The sequence below is a fragment of the Heptranchias perlo genome, chromosome 19 (assembly GCF_035084215.1).
Source record: "Heptranchias perlo isolate sHepPer1 chromosome 19, sHepPer1.hap1, whole genome shotgun sequence".
NCBI lineage: Eukaryota > Metazoa > Chordata > Chondrichthyes > Hexanchiformes > Hexanchidae > Heptranchias > Heptranchias perlo.
The window spans coordinates 22,923,635-22,942,902 of NC_090343.1; the positions used below are offsets into that span (position 1 = coordinate 22,923,635).

At 42.5% G+C, this 19,268-nt stretch overlaps 1 protein-coding gene across 2 annotated transcripts in view; it reads right to left on the minus strand.

The window, feature by feature from the left end:
• LOC137335234 (phosphoprotein associated with glycosphingolipid-enriched microdomains 1-like) overlaps window positions 1-19,268 on the minus strand; it is an 82,453-nt gene that overhangs the window by 51,436 nt on the left and 11,749 nt on the right. Inside the window, exons 1-2 of one of the 2 annotated variants that reach the window (XM_068000485.1) lie at window positions 15,730-15,938; window positions 2,500-2,675 (exon numbers count right to left, since the gene is read on the minus strand). In XM_068000485.1, coding sequence (XP_067856586.1) covers window positions 2,500-2,648 — 149 coding nt within the window. In that variant the 5' untranslated portion in view covers window positions 2,649-2,675; window positions 15,730-15,938. Of the gene's footprint in view, window positions 1-2,499; window positions 2,676-15,729; window positions 15,939-19,268 lie in introns of those variants that run through there. The other variant, XM_068000486.1, reaches the window with a different exon arrangement.

Genomic DNA, 19,268 nt, shown 5'->3' on the forward strand with positions numbered 1-19,268 from the left:
TGATGAAATTTTTTATGGATTCCTTTTAACTGGCTCAATGTGAATTTTAAGATTATGTCCCATAAGCTTAGTTCTGAAGTACTATTCTGACCAAAAAAAGTCAAAACTCAAAGTCCAGAAAGGGGAGAAATCCACTCATATTTCACATACCAAGCATAACTTAAACCACATTAGTGTGTCTGTTTTAGGAAGTAAGATGAGTGGGCATTCCTAACAGAGGAGAAACTGCCCCCGTAGTATCTGTAAAATATAAAACTTACTTTAGATCTAACACTATAGATGGCAGTGAAAATGATGTTCTGTGGGAGGGAGATAAACCTCAGGTAGAAGATGATGATGACAATTACTATGTGGCACTGAGCATGACTTAGATGACAAAGACTTGCTTTTCTTGGTGAATCTGATGATGATTCTGAATTTGAGAGTTTCTAACAGTATTATTCATTTAATGTTTCACCATTACTGTCATTTGTTTGCATTTCCTGTTGTTGTTATACCGCTTTAATCCGGTATCGTGCTTCAGGTGACTGAATAAAGATTAGTCCACCTTTCCTGAATCACTTGCATATGGTTTTCATTTTAGTATCCAAGTATAATATGCACCCCACACTTTTGGACAATTTTGAGGGAAAATAATGTATAATCTACTGAATGATTTATGATTAGTGACTGCTTCAAATGTCTAACAGAAAGAATGAATACTCTTCTTCAACAACCACTGCCATCCTCATCTCCCTCCAAGCTTTGGATTCTTTCATCCTGAAATGATGTGACCCTGCTTTTAAAAGGAAGATTGCATTGACCTGATTTAGAAGACTCAAGGGAACTAGGGCTATTGAAAAGTCACTCCATTCCTCACCGGGAAAAGATTATGGTTTGTAGGAAGCTGAAGATTATATAAATATGAGATTTGCAAAATAGATTTATGCCAGTAAATCTCAGCTGGATAGTCACATGAGTGCAGGGTTATGGGTGTACCAACACTATATTAGGACTTCAAGTTATAGTCCAGCAATTTTATTTTAAATTCACAAGCTTTCGGAGGCTACCTCCTTCCTCAGGTGAACATCGTTCACCTGAGGAAGGAGGTAGCCTCCAAAAGCTTGTGAATTTAAAATAAAATTGCTGGACTATAACTTGGTGTCGTAAAATTGTTTGCAATTGTCAACCCCAGTCCATCACCGGCATCTCCACATCATATATTAGGACTGTTTAATGTATCAGAATAGCACCCTGTTTTTTTTTTACACACTATATAACACTGGGGACATTCTTCTTCCTATATATTGTGGGTTAAGGTCGAGGGTACAGTCCGAACATGTAAAGTAGGCCCTAAGACTGTTAGCACACAGATAGAATATATTGTGCTTAGGGCAAGGCCTGCCAGGCCTGAGAGCTTATTGATCTCTTTGGCTGCATTTTCCAATTGTACCTAGTGTCCTGTTCATCTGTTTCATTTTTTTTTTTAGGATGCGCTCATGTTGCTTTTCGTCACCGCAAAGTAGTTTCTGTTTTGCAGTAATGTTAAAGTTGCAGAATAAGTCTGCAGTCAGATAGTGACCTGATCTTGAAGGGAAGTGATGTGAAGCCCCAAAAGCAGATAATCTCACACTAACTAAGTTTGACACAATTTCCAGTACAACTCCAGTTTAAGAAGTGCTCAGTGGTCCCTTTGGCTTTCTGAGTTTTTTTTAAAAAAAAACTTATGCATCACTCTAAAGTATTTAAATTGTAACCACTGGGAGGGGAACACTGCGCATGTGTCTAACCATGCATCTGCAGAACTCTTTTGGACAGGAGAATTTCAAACAGAACCAAGCAAAATAAAGGAGTGCTGCCTGACTGGAATCAATATTGCAGCTACCAATCTCAGACCAGTTGCTTGAGTGTAAACACACCCTTTGTGTATATGCAGCCAGTAACCCTCAAGGCTGGTATATGAGCATATGTACCAATAAACTTTTGTGTATTCAACCAACAACGCCATCTTTCGGATGAGATGTTAAACCAAGGCCCTCTCTGCCCTCTCAAGTGGAAGTAAAAAATCCTGCAACACTATTTCAAAGACGTGCAGGGGTATTCTCCCCAGTGGCCTGGCCAACACTTATCCCTCAGCCAACATCACTAAAACAGATTATCTGGTCATTATCTCATTGCTGTTTGTGGGATCTTGCTGTGCACAAATTGGCTGCCACGTTTCCTACATTACGACAGCGACTACGCTTCAAAAGTGCTTCATTGGCTGTAAAGCGCTTTGGGACGTCCTGAGGTTGTGAAAAGCGCTGCATAAATGCAAGTCTTGCTTTTAACATACACAGACAGGCCTCTTTGTGTCATTTCACTGGTGCTGGGGAGCATTTCTCCATCATGAACAGTGAATGTATTACCTTGCACATTAAACAGGAGGAAATACAGGCAGAATGGGAAAAAGTATAGAAGGAAACAAATATATGGTCAGCAGAAGTGAGAATTATTCCTTAATATTTTAATGCAGCTTACCGTTGGCAGTTATTACACAGGAATGTGAGCAGCACTAGTAGCAGGAAGGATCCCCCAGCCACTAGAAAACCACAGAGCAGGAGCGGAGGCTGGCTTTCCTGTGTAAATCCCATCTCCTTTTTGAACATGTGCAGAGGGGGAGGAGCCATAATCTTCCCTTAGTTGTACTCTTTTGACTGTGAAATAATAAAAAAGTCACAAGACTGTCAAATAGCACACATTATACAGATATCACGAGTATATGAGCATATGACATATCTTCATTGCCATTTTGAATCCACAATTAAGCACTGATTGAAAATTACAGATCTATTAATGTTTTCATCCCCAATGTCTTTATTGTTTTGTAGTGTTTAATCAAACTCAACATTGTGTTTGGGAAATGAACAGTTATTCCGTTATTCTGGCATCGATTTTGACTCCCACTGCCTGGCGGAAATCAGGAGGGGGGGAGGGGGTCAGTTAAAATGGAGCAGGGGACTTACCCACTCCCCTGCGCTACTGAGCAGGCGGCCCGGATACCTGCCGGAAACTGGCGGGGTCCTTCTTCAGATTGGTCTCCAATGACATAACTATTATTTTAACTTTTGGTCTGCGTGGGTAAGCCATTGTGGCTTTCCCCCAAGGTGAAGCTAGTGGGAAGAAGAATCGAGGCCAGAAGAGGTAAGTTTTTTAAACTTATTTTTACTTTCCTTGTAGGGCCGGGGGAACAGGAGTGCTTTTCCAGGCCCCACAAGGAATGTTTAGGCTTCCCCTGCCCCAGGCTCCACCCTGTTCCTGATCACAGGGCCCTCCCAAAACCTCCCTCTCCACAACTTAACTGCGTGTTGGGGACCATTCCTTTGGTGCCCGTCAGCAGCTTCCTTCCGCCTGAAATTTTGCTGCCGCCCGCCAGCCAGTTACCATTTCCTGCCGGATTGAGGCGGACAACTGACCAGGGGCCTGCAGATGAGGCCTGGGAGTTAAAATTGCCTGGGCCTCAGGCTGCTGAAGGCCAGGGTAGTTTGTCGCTCGCATCGGCCCTTGCCTGCCTGATTCCTGCTCAGAGTTAAAATTGGGGCTATAGACTTGGTTAGCTTGGCTAATAACATAGGCATGACACAATTTAAGATAACATTTCACATTGAAAGCATGATAATACTTTGTTCTAAAAAAAGGTTGACGAGTGTCATTGCATAGTGGCTCCCATCTACTTTCTCTTTTCTTCCTTTTTTCCACCTGCTAATTCTTTCTCTCCTTCTTTCTATCTGTATTGTTCTATTTATTTTTCCTTATTTGTTATTCTCTTTATTTACCCAACTTTTTCAATTTACATTTGGTTTGAATTTGTGCTTTCTGTTTTTTTCTCTATTTTAATAGGTAACTTTTTTCCCCTGTTATCATTTCTATTTCTTTGTTTTTTGAGGTTATTAATTCCTCCCTCCATTGTCTCACCAGGCCATGTGTCATCTGTAGCTGAATGAACGGGTTCCTTGGGGGTATATGAAAATGACCAGCATCAGCTCTACTTCCTTCACTCTGTAGGGAGTGCCTGGCCTGTGCTCAACGCCACTGCCCTTTTCCATCTCTCTTGACTCATTCTGTTCTGTCTGCCCTGGTTCTATCTAGCTCCATCTGCTCCAGAATTATTCCTGCAATATCTATGCCTGGGGCCTAAGCACAACACAAACAAAATGCAGCTGCTGCTTCTTCCACTGCTGCTACAGTACTTTTAGATTTTTCAAAGTCTGAGGGTATGACTCCACCCATTTTCTCCCTGAGACATGCACTAACTGTGGTTGACACAGCAGGCAGGTGACCTCCTCCTAAGTCTCTGTAACACCTACCAAGAATTGCACAACAGTGACACAGTGGATGACTGTCCTTCACGGCCCTCTCCCACCCCATTCTGGTTTAACAACACAGAGATATATTTTCAAGTAAATTCTTGAAATGCACAAAGTGATAGACAGGCAAGTGGATCCCAGGTTCCTCCCCTTTGGGAGAGGTCAGGTTATCAAAGACACAAAAATCAACAGGAAATGATTGATTTTCTTTATTTTTATACTTTTTCTTAAAAAGACTGTTCAGTTGGGATTTGTTACTGTTTTATGAATGATACATATTTTGCATGTGTGATAGTTTGAGGTGTGATGTACATGCAGTAGCAATACTCTTTATATAATACTGCTAGCTGATCTCCTGTAGTGTTGCTGACATTGAGCCGGAGGTCACACTGTTTTATAGCAATTGGGATTTTATGCCTTGTAACATACAATATATTATCAGGGTCACTGATTTACGGTGACCGAATAACTCAAGTTCTGCTCTGTCAAATCAACACAATGTAACCGGGAGAGTATGGCGGTGAAGGTGTAACAGGAAAAACGGCTTAAAAATCAGGTACTGCATCTCCGATTTTAATCGTTCCACCATTGGCGGCCCTACCTTCAGCTGCCTAGATCCTAAGCTCTGAAATTCCCTCCCTAAACCTCTCCGCCTCTCTACCTCTCTCTCCTCCTTTAAGATGCTCCTTAAAACCTACCTCTTTGACCAAGCTTTTGGTCACCTGTCCTAATATCTCCTTATGTGGCTCGGTGTCAAATTTTGTTTGAGAACCGGTCCTGTGAAGTGCCCTGGGACGATTTACGATGTTAAAGGCGCTATATAAATGCAAGTTGTTGTTGGTATATCTTGTGTTTGTTTGAATCTTTGAGAGGTCCTTATTGCATTGAAGCAATTAGTTAATGGATTCATTGGTTACAACATCCATTCTATAAAAAGGGAGACCTTCAAACAAAGCTGCTTCAGTTTTACCATGACAACCAGGGCTTATTGTCAACATTGGGACATACTTCAAAAGATTCAAATCAGGCTGAAAATAAATTGAAATGCTAATCACCAGATATCAGCCCTGTGATTTTGATCTTTAAATTATTTAACACATCAATTAAACTATACAAAAATGAAAACAATTCTAACAAAACATTTCAACAATTGATTTGCTTTCTACATTTAATGTTCAAGTGAAAAACATCACGGTGCAATCTTTTGCAACTTTCAGTATTGACTTGTGATAGTTTTCTAAGTATCAAACGCCCTAGGCATAAGCACCAATTCTTGTCCACCTGGGAGCAAATACTGAGATATCACAAGCACACTTACCATGATATTCCGTTCCTCAGATTTAAATCATGAATAAGATGCCTGTGGTTTCTGATATGTGCTCCTGGTGGGGGGGTGGTGATCATCCTTGCCAGGAGCGCACATTTGTAAAATTGCGTCTATAATGAATACAAGAACCGAGAAGCGCAGCATCGCTTTCTAATAAGTGACTGTGTGATCAAGCTTCACTGGCTTCTCATGTCTCAGAGCAACAAATTTAAGATTCTCATCCTCACCTTCAAATCTCTCCATGGCCACACTCCTCCACCATCTCTTCTAGTCCTATGTCCTGTGCACACCCTTTACTTCTCCAACACCGGCCTACTCTATGTTCCACACTCCCTCTACTTCATCCCTATCGCCCCACCCTCTCAGCCACCATCTTTGTTTGACACATATGTCTCCTAAAGACCCTTCCTTTTGAACATGCTTTTGCGCCTGATCCTCCCTTATGGCTACTGACCTGTTACTATCCTCTGAAACATCTCTCTGTACATAATGAGTGTTACAGAAATGTACGTTTTGTTGTTACGCCCTGTCTGCTGTAGTTATTTCCTTTTATCACAGTTCTGAACATTATGAATGAAAGGAATGATGATTTGTCAAAAAAGTGTAAGTATTAATGAAATCACACAGCACAGACACACAGAAAAATTACTGCAACTTTCAAATGTTCCCAAAAATTAAAACTAGATAAAAATGGAGAAAAATGGGTAAAGAAAAGAAAGAACTTGCATTTATATAGCGCCTCTTATGACCTCAGGTCATCCCAAAGCACTTTATAGTCAATGAAATACTTTTGAAGTGTGGTCACTGTTGTGAAGTAGGAAAATCTTCACAGTACCGGACACGACTGACATTGAAAAGAGTAGGAAAGGCTTGCATTTATATAGTCCTTTATCACGTCTGTCAGAAACATTTCAAAGTGCTTCACATACAATTATTTATTTAGAAGTGCAGTTATCATTGTTACGTAGATATTCACTGTTTAGATTTTATAATACTAGAAATGCCCGAGTGTTAACAAGCAGTAGCACAATTTCGGCATTCAGAGTAGTTTACAAACTTCTGAAGCTTCAATTGTATTACAGCTTTGTGAGACAGTTTTAGACAAGTTATTCGAATACATCGTAAATGTTGACACAACTGAGCACAGAGCCATTCAATCTGTTGTCATCGTTAGCCACACAGATACATAACATGGAGGCTTAAGGGTCACATATAAAGATTAAATCCATGTTACCATTAATTTGCATATAAATCCTCCATAGCTGATGCTAACAAGTCTTGATGTACAGATTTAGGATTTATCTACCAATGAGACAATAATGCTAAAAATATCTCTTTCCAAAACTCCAACCGCACAAAATTCAAATAGGACAAACCAAAACATAAGGAATATATAAACACAAATAGGGCTGGATTCCTTGGGCTTTAATGGCTAATTGACCAGGGCTCAGGGAGCACAATTGGACATTCCTCATTGAGCAGATTCACTTAAAGCTAGTGTCAGTTTTGAAGCCATTGCTCAGATTTCTGACTGTTCCAGACCATCTCTTGCCAAACAGCTTCAAAATTATAGGAAGTTAATCTGATCTCAGACAAGATTAGACAGGATTTTGCTGTTCAAATAATTGTTTACTAAGGTAAGTGAAACCTGTGATGATGGATTAAATGTGTATTATTTAGAGCTTCATGTGACTGACTCAATAAAGAGGTTCATAATTAATAAGTTTATGACAAGAATAATATGAGGTACACTGATTATATCAACCGTACAAATCTACCAAATTATGCAGTCATTATAATAAATTAGCATCTAAGAAAATTAGGTGATTTTTACAGAACCTTAAAAAATCCTAGACTAAAGCACACTTTATTCTACTTGATATATTGTTCACAGCTTTCAGGACAAATCCACAAAATTGTTAGTTGACCGATCTGTGCACTAAGATAAACTAACTGGCACTGTATCCCCTGGCTACAAGCCAACACTAAGCTGTCTAACTACATAAGGTCAGCAGACCTGTGAAGCAGAATGGCACAGCAGTAGGGGATCGCACTGATTTAAGGAAACCAACTTGAAGGGATTAAATGCTGATTGAATTATTTCGACTGCTCCAAAGACAACCGTTAACATTTCATCGAATCAGAGAAATTACAGCACTGAGGTTGACCATCCAGCTCATTGTGCTAAGGCCAGTGCTAGCTCTTCAACTCAAACTATCTACGCTCATCCCAATTGCCTGCCCTTTACCGTTTATATTCTTCCTTTACAAGTACTCATCCGAAACCCTTGCAAAGGGCCTCAACAACCACGTATGGTAAAGCATTCCATATCCTGACCCTCTGAAAATATTTTTCTAACCTCCTGCTTTTGTTCTTCAAGTGATAATCCCAAGTCTATGACCAAAGATAATGCTGGAAACCGGTCACCGGTCATATTAAAAAGGAATAAAATTGCACAAGATTTCAAGAGCATATAACAAGCTTTGCCAGGCACTGGGCAAAGGTAATGCGGCCTCTAGGATTTCCCCCAAGAAGAAAATATTTAATGCTTACGATAAATAATAGAGGCTTATTGTGTGACTCCTGAAAACAATTACTAAAGAGGCTCAGTTTGTGTTTGTGTGTACAGTTGGTTCTTCACATTCTAAATCTAGGAATATACTATAGACATAACAAAAAAAAACTGAAAATGCAGAAAATACACAGCCAGCATCTAAAAAGAAACAGGTCACTGTTTCAGGTGTAGACCCTTTATCACACTGGAAGTGCTCTGATGAAATATTTACAGCTGAGGCTTTAACCTGTCTTTTCTCTTTTCAAATACTGATGCACCAGCTGTGCATTTCTGATCTATACTGTTTTATTTTTAGGCTCAGAGTTTAGCACATCGGGAAATATGAGTGTGACGATCAGTGAGCCTGATTTACAGCCTGTAAGTTAAAATTAACTTACGAAAATCGTGTAGATCTCCATTCCTTAATTCCCAATATTCACTCCCAGTGCTTGAAACTTTGTGCCAAGAACACTAAATTTTACCCCATACAATTCTATATGTGAAGAAATACTGACATCTGCAGTCTGAAAGAAGAATGACACCTTTAGATTTTGTTTACAGCTCTATGGACTCTTTTCATATGTTCCATGACGCGACTGTTTAAGCGATGCGATTGAAAGAGAAATAAGAGCCATTTGAACGTGTTTCACAATTTCTACAAATAAATACCATAGAACCTTCTGGTTCATGTGTTGGTTCTAATGTCATGTCAAAGCTATTTTTTAAAATTCACTTAGAAGAATTATTTTCTGATCAGGTGGAACCATGGTCCCACAGTAAAGGCTTAGCATGGCAGAAACAGAAATGATTTAGAATTCATTACATGAATTATTTGCATCTTTTCTACTGAGATAACTGTCTGGGTCCCTCCTCAAAAAACCCACCCTTTATTCCTGTGTCCTTGCAAACTACCGCTCCATCGCCAACCTCCCTTTCTTCTCCAAAGTCCTTGAATGTGTTGTCGCCTCCCAAATCCATGCCCATCTTTCCCTCAACTCCATGTTTGAATCCCTCCAATCAGGTTTCCGACCCTGCCACAGCACTTAAACGGCCCTTATTAAAGTCACAAATGACATCCTATGTGACTGTGATCGTGGTAAACAATCCCTCCTGATCCTTCTCGACCTGTCTGCAGCCTTTGATTCGTTTGACCACACCATCCTCTTCTAATGCCTCTCCTCCATCATCCAGCTGGGTGGGACTGCCCTCGCCTGGTTCCATTCTTATCTATCCAGTCATAGCCAGAGAATCACCTGCAATGGCTTCTCTCCCCGCTCCCGCACCGTTACCTCTGGCGCAAGGGAAAGTGAAGGAGAATAATATGTTATCCTGTGCTCTAGGTTCAACCATTTTCCCAGTCTCACAGCATGTCTCAGCACTGCAGTTGCATTAAACATTTATTTGAATATTTAAGTGATTCCGCCAAAAGCCATTATGCTAAGAAACATAAAATGCAGTGTTTGTGCAACAGCTTAATGGATGGCTGATCAGGCACAGCTAACTCAGATGCTGTTAGCAGACACAAAATATCCACCACCCTTTCTCTGCTTTATCCACTGACTGTGCAGTGGCGAGAACGAAGAAACAAAGCTTGAGATGAAAACACAATTTCAAATCATACTCTTGTTGGAATGACTCACAAAATATGACTGCAATAACGCTATGATTCTTTGCTTGTCATATTAATGTCAAATGCCTTGTACTGACACAAGGCTGTGCTAATTCTGCACATGTTGTGGGCTGGTACAAGACAAAGACTTCAGCATTCCGAAAAATATCATTTATGTCAACTCGTTACTGGTGTACGACACAGTTATTCTGTACATATGTTAAATCTACTTTCCAAGTGTGTGGTTTTGGCTTTGTTGTATTTAGAAATGATATGAATTTGGGACAAAACAAGATGACTGTACTGATAGGATATGATAAACAGTTTCTGCAAAAAACTAATGTGCATGAATGTGGTCTAGTTTCTGTGCAGCCCTTTTAAAGACTGGGTTGATTTCACGGTGATCTGTATACAACCACTTCCTCTGTCAGAGAAGACGTACTAAATGAATAGATCATAATGGAATGATAACCAATGTTCAGTTACCTTTCTACACAAGTACTATCTCACAGCTTCAGTATTTGTGCAGCGGGAATACTAAAGGAATGGTCAGATTCACGATAAAATTATAGTTAAATTGGATACAAGGAATGGACAGGGAAATGAGATTAGAGCGGATAGCTCTACCTAAAGAGTTAGCACTGGTGCGTGCACAATGGGCCTCCTGTGTTGTAACTTCTATGATTAAAATAAAAGTATTGAGAACACAGTCATAAAACAAATCTGTAAAAAGATGTTATTTTGACCATAATAAAAGCTAAAAGGTTGGTTTTGTATTAAGTAATATGGACATCATATTTTAAACAAATTGGGCATTTCCTATTATGAAGAAAATTAAACTGTAACTGTCCTTGGTTGAAAACAGCCTGACAACTGATTAGAGAATTACTACACAACCAGTCTAGTACTGGACATAGGTTTCTCCTTTTCATCAGTTCAGGCACTAAATTAACTATCACTGGGGAAAAATTTCCTCTGTGCATTAGATGGAGTAAAATTGTAAACTGCATGGAAATATTACTACACTGAATACTCTGGAAATCTTCACCCAATTTGTGTGTGATTTGCATCCAAGCATTAAGTTGATATTGTCTCTTCTGTTAAAAGTCTAATTCTTTTAGGATATGCTAATTTTTCTGTACTGCTAAGAAAGACTGGACAAAGTGAAGAACATAAAAATAAGTGCTAGCATGTGTCAAATTGATTCCAAACCCAAAGTTAACCATATTGGCATTTTATGTACTTATTCATGAAAACCTGAAATTTGGGCATGTTATATAAATTCAAACTCTGATTGGTTTGTTCCTCTTAGCAAATCCTAGTGTATTTGTAAAAGGCACCAAAATATAAAATGTCCCCTGCAAGTGCAATGGGGCTTCTCCACTGCCATTGCAAGTTGCCAGACTGCACCCATTTTCTCTGGTGACCTAGTGACAGATTAGGTATTTGTTGTTTCTGCCACTGTCTGTATGCTGATCAGTGAGCAGTATGTGGGCCCTTTTGGTGTAGAGGTAAGCAGATGATCATTTTCTTTAGCACAATAGTGGAGGTATGATGGTATGGCAGACTTGGATTAGATTGTTGGATTTGTCTTTCTGAATCCCAAAAGTTTGGGACCTCCATAGTAACAATTCTAGAGAAACTCAAAGCCTCATTCTTAATGAGCGCCCTACCCAAATGTATAGTTTACATATCATAGAATCATAGAATCATAGAAGTTACAACATGGAAACAGGCCCTTCGGCCCAACATGTCCATGTCGCCCAGTTTATACCACTAAGCTAGTCCCAATTGCCTGCACTTGGCCCATATCCCTCGATACCCATCTTCCCCATGTAACTGTCCAAATGCTTTTTAAAAGACAAAATTGTACCCGCCTCTACTACTGCCTCTGGCAGCTCGTTCCAGACACTCACCACCCTTTGAGTGAAAAAATTGCCCCTCTGGATCCTTTTGTATCTCTCCCCTCTCACCTTAAATCTGTGCCCCCTCGTTATAGACTCCCCTACCTTTGGGAAAAGATTTTGACTATCGACCTTATCTATGCCCCTCATTATTTTATAGACTTCTATAAGATCACCCCTTAACCTCCTACTCTCCAGGGAATAAAGTCCCAGTCTGTCTAACCTCTCCCTGTAAGTCAAACCATCAAGTCCCGGTAGCATCCTAGTAAATCTTTTCTGCACTCTTTCTAGTTTAATAATATCCTTTCTATAATAGGGTGACCAGAACTGTACACAGTACTCCAAGTGTGGCCTCACCAATGCCCTGTACAACTTCAACAAGACATCCCAACTCCTGCATTCAATGTTCTGACCAATGAAACCAAGCATGCTGAATGCCTTCTTCACCACCCTATCCACCTGTGACTCCACTTTCAAGGAGCTATGAATCTGTACTCCTAGATCTCTTTGTTCTATAACTCTCCCCAACGCCCTACCATTAACGGAGTAGGTCCTGGCCCGATTCGATCTACCAAAATGCATCACCTCACATTTATCTAAATTAAACTCCATCTGCCATTCATCGGCCCACTGGCCCAATTTATCAAGATCCCGTTGCAATCCTAGATAACCTTCTTCACTGTCCACAATGCCACCAATCTTGGTGTCATCTGCAAACTTACTAACCATGCCTCCTAAATTCTCATCCAAATCATTAATATAAATAACAAATAACAGCGGACCCAGCACCGATCCCTGAGGCACACCGCTGGACACAGGCATCCAGTTTGAAAAACAACCCTCGACAACCACCCTCTGTCTTCTGTCGTCAAGCCAATTTTGTATCCAATTGGCTACCTCACCTTGGATCCCATGAGATTTAACCTTATGTAACAACCTACCATGCGGTACCTTGTCAAATGCTTTGCTGAAGTCCATGTAGACCACGTCTACTGCACAGCCCTCATCTATCTTCTTGGTTACCCCTTCAAAAAACTCAATCAAATTCGTGAGACATGATTTTCCTCTCACAAAACCATGCTGACTGTTCCTAATCAGTCCCTGCCTCTCCAAATGCCTGTAGATTCTGTCCCTCAGAATACCCTCTAACAACTTACCCACTACAGATGTCAGGCTCACTGGTCTGTAGTTCCCAGGCTTTTCCCTGCCGCCCTTCTTAAACAAAGGCACAACATTTGCTACCCTCCAATCTTCAGGCACCTCACCTGTAGCGGTGGATGATTCAAATATCTCTGCTAGGGGACCCGCAATTTCCTCCCTAACCTCCCATAACGTCCTGGGATACATTTCATCAGGTCCCGGAGATTTATCTACCTTGATGCGCGTTAAGACTTCCAGCACCTCCCTCTCTGTAATATGTACACTCCTCAAGACATCACTATTTATTTCCCCAAGTTCCCTAACATCCATGCCTTTCTCAACCGTAAATACCGATGTGAAATATTCATTCAGGATCTCACCCATCTCTTGTGGTTCCGCACATAGATGACCTTGTTGATCCTTAAGAGGCCCTACTCTCTCCCTAGTTACCCTTTTGCCCTTTATGTATTTGTAGAAGCTCTTTGGATTCACCTTTGCCTGATCTGCCAAAGCAATCTCATATCCCCTTTTTGCCCTCCTGATTTCTCTCTTAACTCTACTCCGGCAATCTCTATACTCTTCAAGGGATCCACTTGATCCCAGCTGCCTATGCATGTCATATGCCTCCTTCTTATTTTTGACTAGTGCCTCAATCTCCCGAGTCATCCAAGGTTCCCTACTTCTACCAGCCTTGCCCTTCACTTTATAAGGAATGTGCTTACACTGAACCCTGGTTAACACACTTTTGAAAGCCTCCCACTTACCAGACGTCCCTTTGCCTGCCAACAGACTCTCCCAATCAACTTCTGAAAGTTCCTGTCTAATACCATCAAAATTGGCCTTTCCCCAATTTAGAATTTTAACTTTTGGGCCAGACCTATCCTTCTCCATAGCTATCTTAAAACTAATGGAATTATGATCACTGGTCCCAAAGTGATCCCTCACTAACACTTCTGTCACCTGCCCTTCCTTATTTCCCAAGAGGAGGTCAAGTTTTGCCCCCTCTCTAGTCGGGCCATCCACATACTGAATGAGAAATTCCTCCTGAATACACTCAACAAATTTCTCTCCATCCAAGCCCCTAATGCTATGGCTGTCCCAGTCAATGTTGGGAAAGTTAAAGTCCCCTACTATTACCACCCTATTTTTCTTGCAGCTGTCTGTAATCTCCTTACATATTTGCTCCTCAATTTCCCGTTGACTATTTGGGGGTCTGTAGTACAATCCTATCAAAGTGATCTCTCCCTTCTTATTTTTCAGTTCTACCCATATGGACTCAGTGGGCGAACCCTCGGATATATCCCCTCTCACTACTGCCGTGATGTTCTCCCTAATCAAGAACGCAACTCCCCCTCCTCTCTTACCTCCTGCTCTATCTTTCCTATAGCATCTGTACCCTGGAACATTGAGCTGCCAGTCCTGCCCCTCCCTTAGCCATGTTTCAGTAATAGCTATAACATCCCAGTCCCATGTACCCATCCATGCCCTGAGTTCATCTGCCTTGCCCATCAGACTTCTTGCATTGAAATAAATGCAGTTTAATCTAGACTTCCCTTGGTCTTTGCCCTGCTTTCTCAGACCATCTGTCCGGTCATGTTCTGTACACTCTCCCTTACTGCCTTTTGTTTCTGTCACCACTTTATTTCCCACTGACTTCCTGCATCGGTTCCCATCCCCCTGCCACATTAGTTTAAACCCTCCCCAACAGCACTAGCAAACACTCCCCCTAGGACATTGGTTCCAGTCCTGCCCAGATGCAGACCGTCCAATTTGTACTGGTCCCACCTCCCCCAGAACCGGTTCCAATGGCCCAGGAATTTGAATCCCTCCCTCTTGCACCATCTCTCAAGCCATGTATTCATCTTAGCTATCCTGTCATTCCTACTCTGACTAACCCGTGGCACTGGTAGCAATCCTGAGATTACTACCTTTGAGGTCCTACTCTTTAGTTTAACTCCTAACTCCCTAAATTCAGCTTGTAGGACCTCATCCTGTTTTTTACCTATATCGTTGGTGCCTATATGCACCACGACAACTGGCTGTTCACCCTCCCCCTCCAGAATGTCCTGCAGCCGCTCCGAGACATCCTTGACCCTTGCACCAGGGAGGCAACATACCATCCTGGAGTCTCGGTTGCGTCCGCAGAAACGCCTGTCTATTCCCCTTACAATCGAGTCCCCTATCACTATAGCTCTGCCACTCTTTTTCCTGCCCTCCTGTGCAGCAGAGCCAGCCACGGTGCCATGAACCTGGCCACTGCCACCTTCCCCTGGTGAGCCATCTCCGCCAACAGTATCCAAAACGGTATACCTGTTTTGGAGGGAGATGACCGCAGGGGACCCCTGCACTGCCTTCCTACTCTTCCTCTGTCTGTTGGTCACCCATTCACTATCTCCCTCAGTAATTTTTATCTGCGGTGTGACCAACTCACTGAACGTGCTATCCACGACTTTCTCAGCATCGCGGATGCTCCAAAGTGAGTCCATCCGCAGCTCCAGAGCCGTCAAGCGGTCAAACAATAGCTGCAGCTGGACACACTTCCCGCAGGTGAAGGAATCAGGGATACAGGAAGGAGCCCTGAATTCCCACATCCCACAAGAGGAACATGACACGGCGCTGGGATCTCCTGCCATGACTTAACCCTTAAATTAGCTTAAGAACAACTACAATGTCAAGAGAAAAAAAAAGGAAAGAAAAACTACTTACCACTCCCTTTAAGGAGTTTACTCCTTTAAATTGTTCTCAATTTAGAGAATGTTAACTACACTAGGGACCTTGATTCACTAAAAAATAAACGCTACTTCCTATAAGACCTGCAGACCTTCCCTTTCCTTTTACTTCAGTTACTGTAGATAAGGAGAAATACTCACCTGAACCTACTCACCAATCAGGTGCCTCCCCTGTGTCGCGTCCCGATCTGATTCCTGACGTCACTTCGAACTCGGTCGCAGCTCCGCTCGGCTCCTCTCAGCTGTTCTCAGCGCTCTGAAATCCCGCCTTTTATCGGACGCTCCCTCCGCTCGGCTCGGCTCCTCTCAGCTGTTCTCAGCGCTCTGAAATCCCGCCTTTTATCGGGCCCTCCCTCCGCTCGGCTCGGCTCCTCTCAGCTGTTCTCAGCGCTCTGAAATCCCGCCTTTTATCGGACGCTCCCTCCGCTCGGCTCGGCTCCTCTCAGCTGTTCTCAGCGCTCTGAAATCCCGCCTTTTATCGGACGCTCCCTCCGCTCGGCTCGGCTCCTCTCAGCTGTTCTCAGCGCTCTGAAATCCCGCCTTTTATCGGACGCTCCCTCCGCTCGGCTCGGCTCCTCTCAGCTGTTCTCAGCGCTCTGAAATCCCGCCTTTTATCGGACGCTCCCTCCGCTCGGCTCGGCTCCTCTCAGCTGTTCTCAGCGCTCTGAAATCCCGCCTTTTATCGGACGCTCCCTCCGCTCGGCTCGGCTCCTCTCAGCTGTTCTCAGCGCTCTGAAATCCCGCCTTTTATCGGACGCTCCCTCCGCTCGGCTCGGCTCCTCTCAGCGCTCTGAAATCCCGCCTTTTATCGAACGCTCCCTCCGCTCGGCTCGGCTCCTCTCAGCTGTTCTCAGCGCTCTGAAATCCCGCCTTTTATCGGACGCTCCCTCCGCTCGGCTCGGCTCCTCTCAGCTGTTCTCAGCGCTCTGAAATCCCGCCTTTTATCGGACGCTCCCTCCGCTCGGCTCGGCTCCTCTCAGCGCTCTGAAATTCCGCCTTTTATCGGACGCTCCCTCCGCTCGGCTCGGCTCCTCTCAGCTGTTCTCAGCGCTCTGAAATCCCGCCTTTTATCGGACGCTCCCTCCGCTCGGCTCGGCTCCTCTCAGCTCTAGTGAATCTCCCATGGCTTTTCTCATGGTTAGTCAGAGGAAATGGTATGTCTTTTATCTGTGACTGTTGTAACAGGCTGAGAAAGGTTGCAGTGCCACCTTTGCAGTGATGATGAATAATAGGCGATCTTGCAATACTTTTATTTTAGAGGTTCCAGCCCCACCTATGGAGCAGCCAAGACATTATCAACCAACAAACATTATCATTACTCTTACAGTGTTACGCATTGGTTTCACTGGACTACAGCATGTCAGCATTACTAACTCAAGAATTTTAATGTTTTGCCAGTGAATCGCCTGTGGCATTGGACCAAGGCAGAGAATGTGAGCCTAGTAATTGGTACGCGTCTGACTTCAGGAGCGAATCGAGCAGCAACAATGAACTGCCTCGCCATGTAAGATGGCAGCATGACATTGGTACTTCTGTGTCATCAGGATATGAACAGAGTGCTGGGGACGCCAGTCGCAGCCCAAGTGGCAGTGCGTTGGTCGCGAAGAAGACAAAGATCGGCCAGTGGTGACGCTGGCACCAGGCCTGCCTTGAGACCTGGGAGGGGAGGAGGAGGCGAGTGGTGACTGGCAGCGATCTGTAGTTTTAATATGGAGCCAAGAGAAGTACTCTTGCTCTTTATAGCTCCACTTTCAGGTAAGTAAAACATATTTTGTCAACAGTTTTGGTGGCAGCCTTCCCTTTAAATACCCCTAGTTTGGCTGCTGTTCGTCTGAGAAAACTGAACGCAGTTTGCATGGGCATGCTGCTGTCATTCATGATCCAGTATCAGAAATGGGCCAGAAATAGGTTTTTGGGCCTGGTTTGCATAGCAATGGGCCCAACGCCTATTTCAGGTGAGTGTCGTGGACAACTACAGAGTGCCTTAACCAATATGGCATGTGGCGCATATAGGGCGTGGAATGAGTGCGCAGACGCTGCAAGCCACCTTGGACCCTTCAGCGCCCATTTTTCATCTGAAAATATACACTGCGTGATTCAATTTCAAAGCCATGATCTTTATCTTACCTGTTGTCTTCGTGTTGCTGTTACTTTTTCTCTTCTCTTTTGTTTCTCTCACAGTCACTTCTCTTTTAGTTGCTTTTTCAGTCCTCTGCTTCTCTCTCTATCTTTTTTTTCTTTCCTTTTGGTTGGGGGGGGGGGTGCAGGAAAGATCGTGGTTGACATGACATGGTGTGAAGGGAGTAAAAGGAGCCAAGGCTGCGGGCTGCATTTTTCAGTGGTTGTTCCAAGGAAATGTGGCCTTAAGTCCTCAGCAGCTCCCTTCCCCATTACTTATGCTTCTCCCACCCCTTCACTTCCATCACATTCCCTTCCCCTTCCCAATAATCCCCTTTTTACCACATCCTCTCTTCCATCGCTACTCTTATCTTTTCCTCTTTGAACTGGTTGCTCAGTTCCTGTATCCTCCCCATTGATCTGCTGTCACTCACCTCATCCCTCCATCGATTCCCTCCTCACCCTATTTCCCTCCTATCTAGTTTCTTCAAAATTCAACTTACTTGTTTTTTTTATTAAAATCTCAAATTAGGATGAAAAAAAGAGACTCAGTCCCACTCTCGATCTAGCTCTCCATGTCTCAAAGGAGTCAATTAATTAGAAAATTTACATTTTGTAACTATCAGCAAAACACAAGCAATAACAAAAAGCTCTCAGTTTAACAGATTTTCTGAAGTTTATAGAACACAAAACAAAAAGTACAATCGGTGTGTAATCCATAAAATCTGTCTTTTTTTCGTCACTCATTTATGTGCGTGTGAGCACACACTTAAATACACACACAGCCTCTCTGTTTTAAAAGAAAATACTCAATACGAATTTCACTTGAATAAAGTTTTTAAAAAGTGTCCTCTAGCTTTCTGAAAATTTTAAAAAGAAATGAGCAGAAACAGATGGAAGCTAAAGATAAATATTCCAACAATAAATGGTACTGATGCCTGCTGGGAAATTAAGTATGCTGCACATGTTCAAACTGCACAAATCAAGTCCAAGTCCAGGCTTTTGGAAGAGGCCCAGGCCTTCAAGTAAAAAATTCAATGAAGGCATTAATAGGCACAAAAGACAATTCAGTGGATAAATTAAATTATTAGTGTCAAATATGTATTTTTTTGAATTTTGTATTTTGTTTAGAATCTTATTTTGGACATTAGAAATTTCAATTACTGAGAAAAAAATGGTGGTCAAAGGTGTAGACCACTGGCTACACGTTCTGTCAGTGTAGGCTGCTGGGTACATGTTCTGTCAGTGTAGGCCATGGGGAAGACCTTCTGTCAGTGTCGGCCATGGGGGGACACTTTCTGTCACATTGAGATTTTTGACGACTTAACCTAAGAGGACTTTCAAGTAATTTATATTAAGATATTGCAATTAAATTAAGTTCAGCTCTAGAGGTTAAATCCACAATATACAGCTTTTAGGAATGTGGAGAAAATTTAGCACATATGGGATTAGATCCAGGTGAATCAGCTGTTCAAACGAGAGCCGATTTTAACTGCAGCCTGCCCAACACATGCTCTGTCAATTTGTATCTCAAAATTACAATCAGGATCTTATGTACGCCA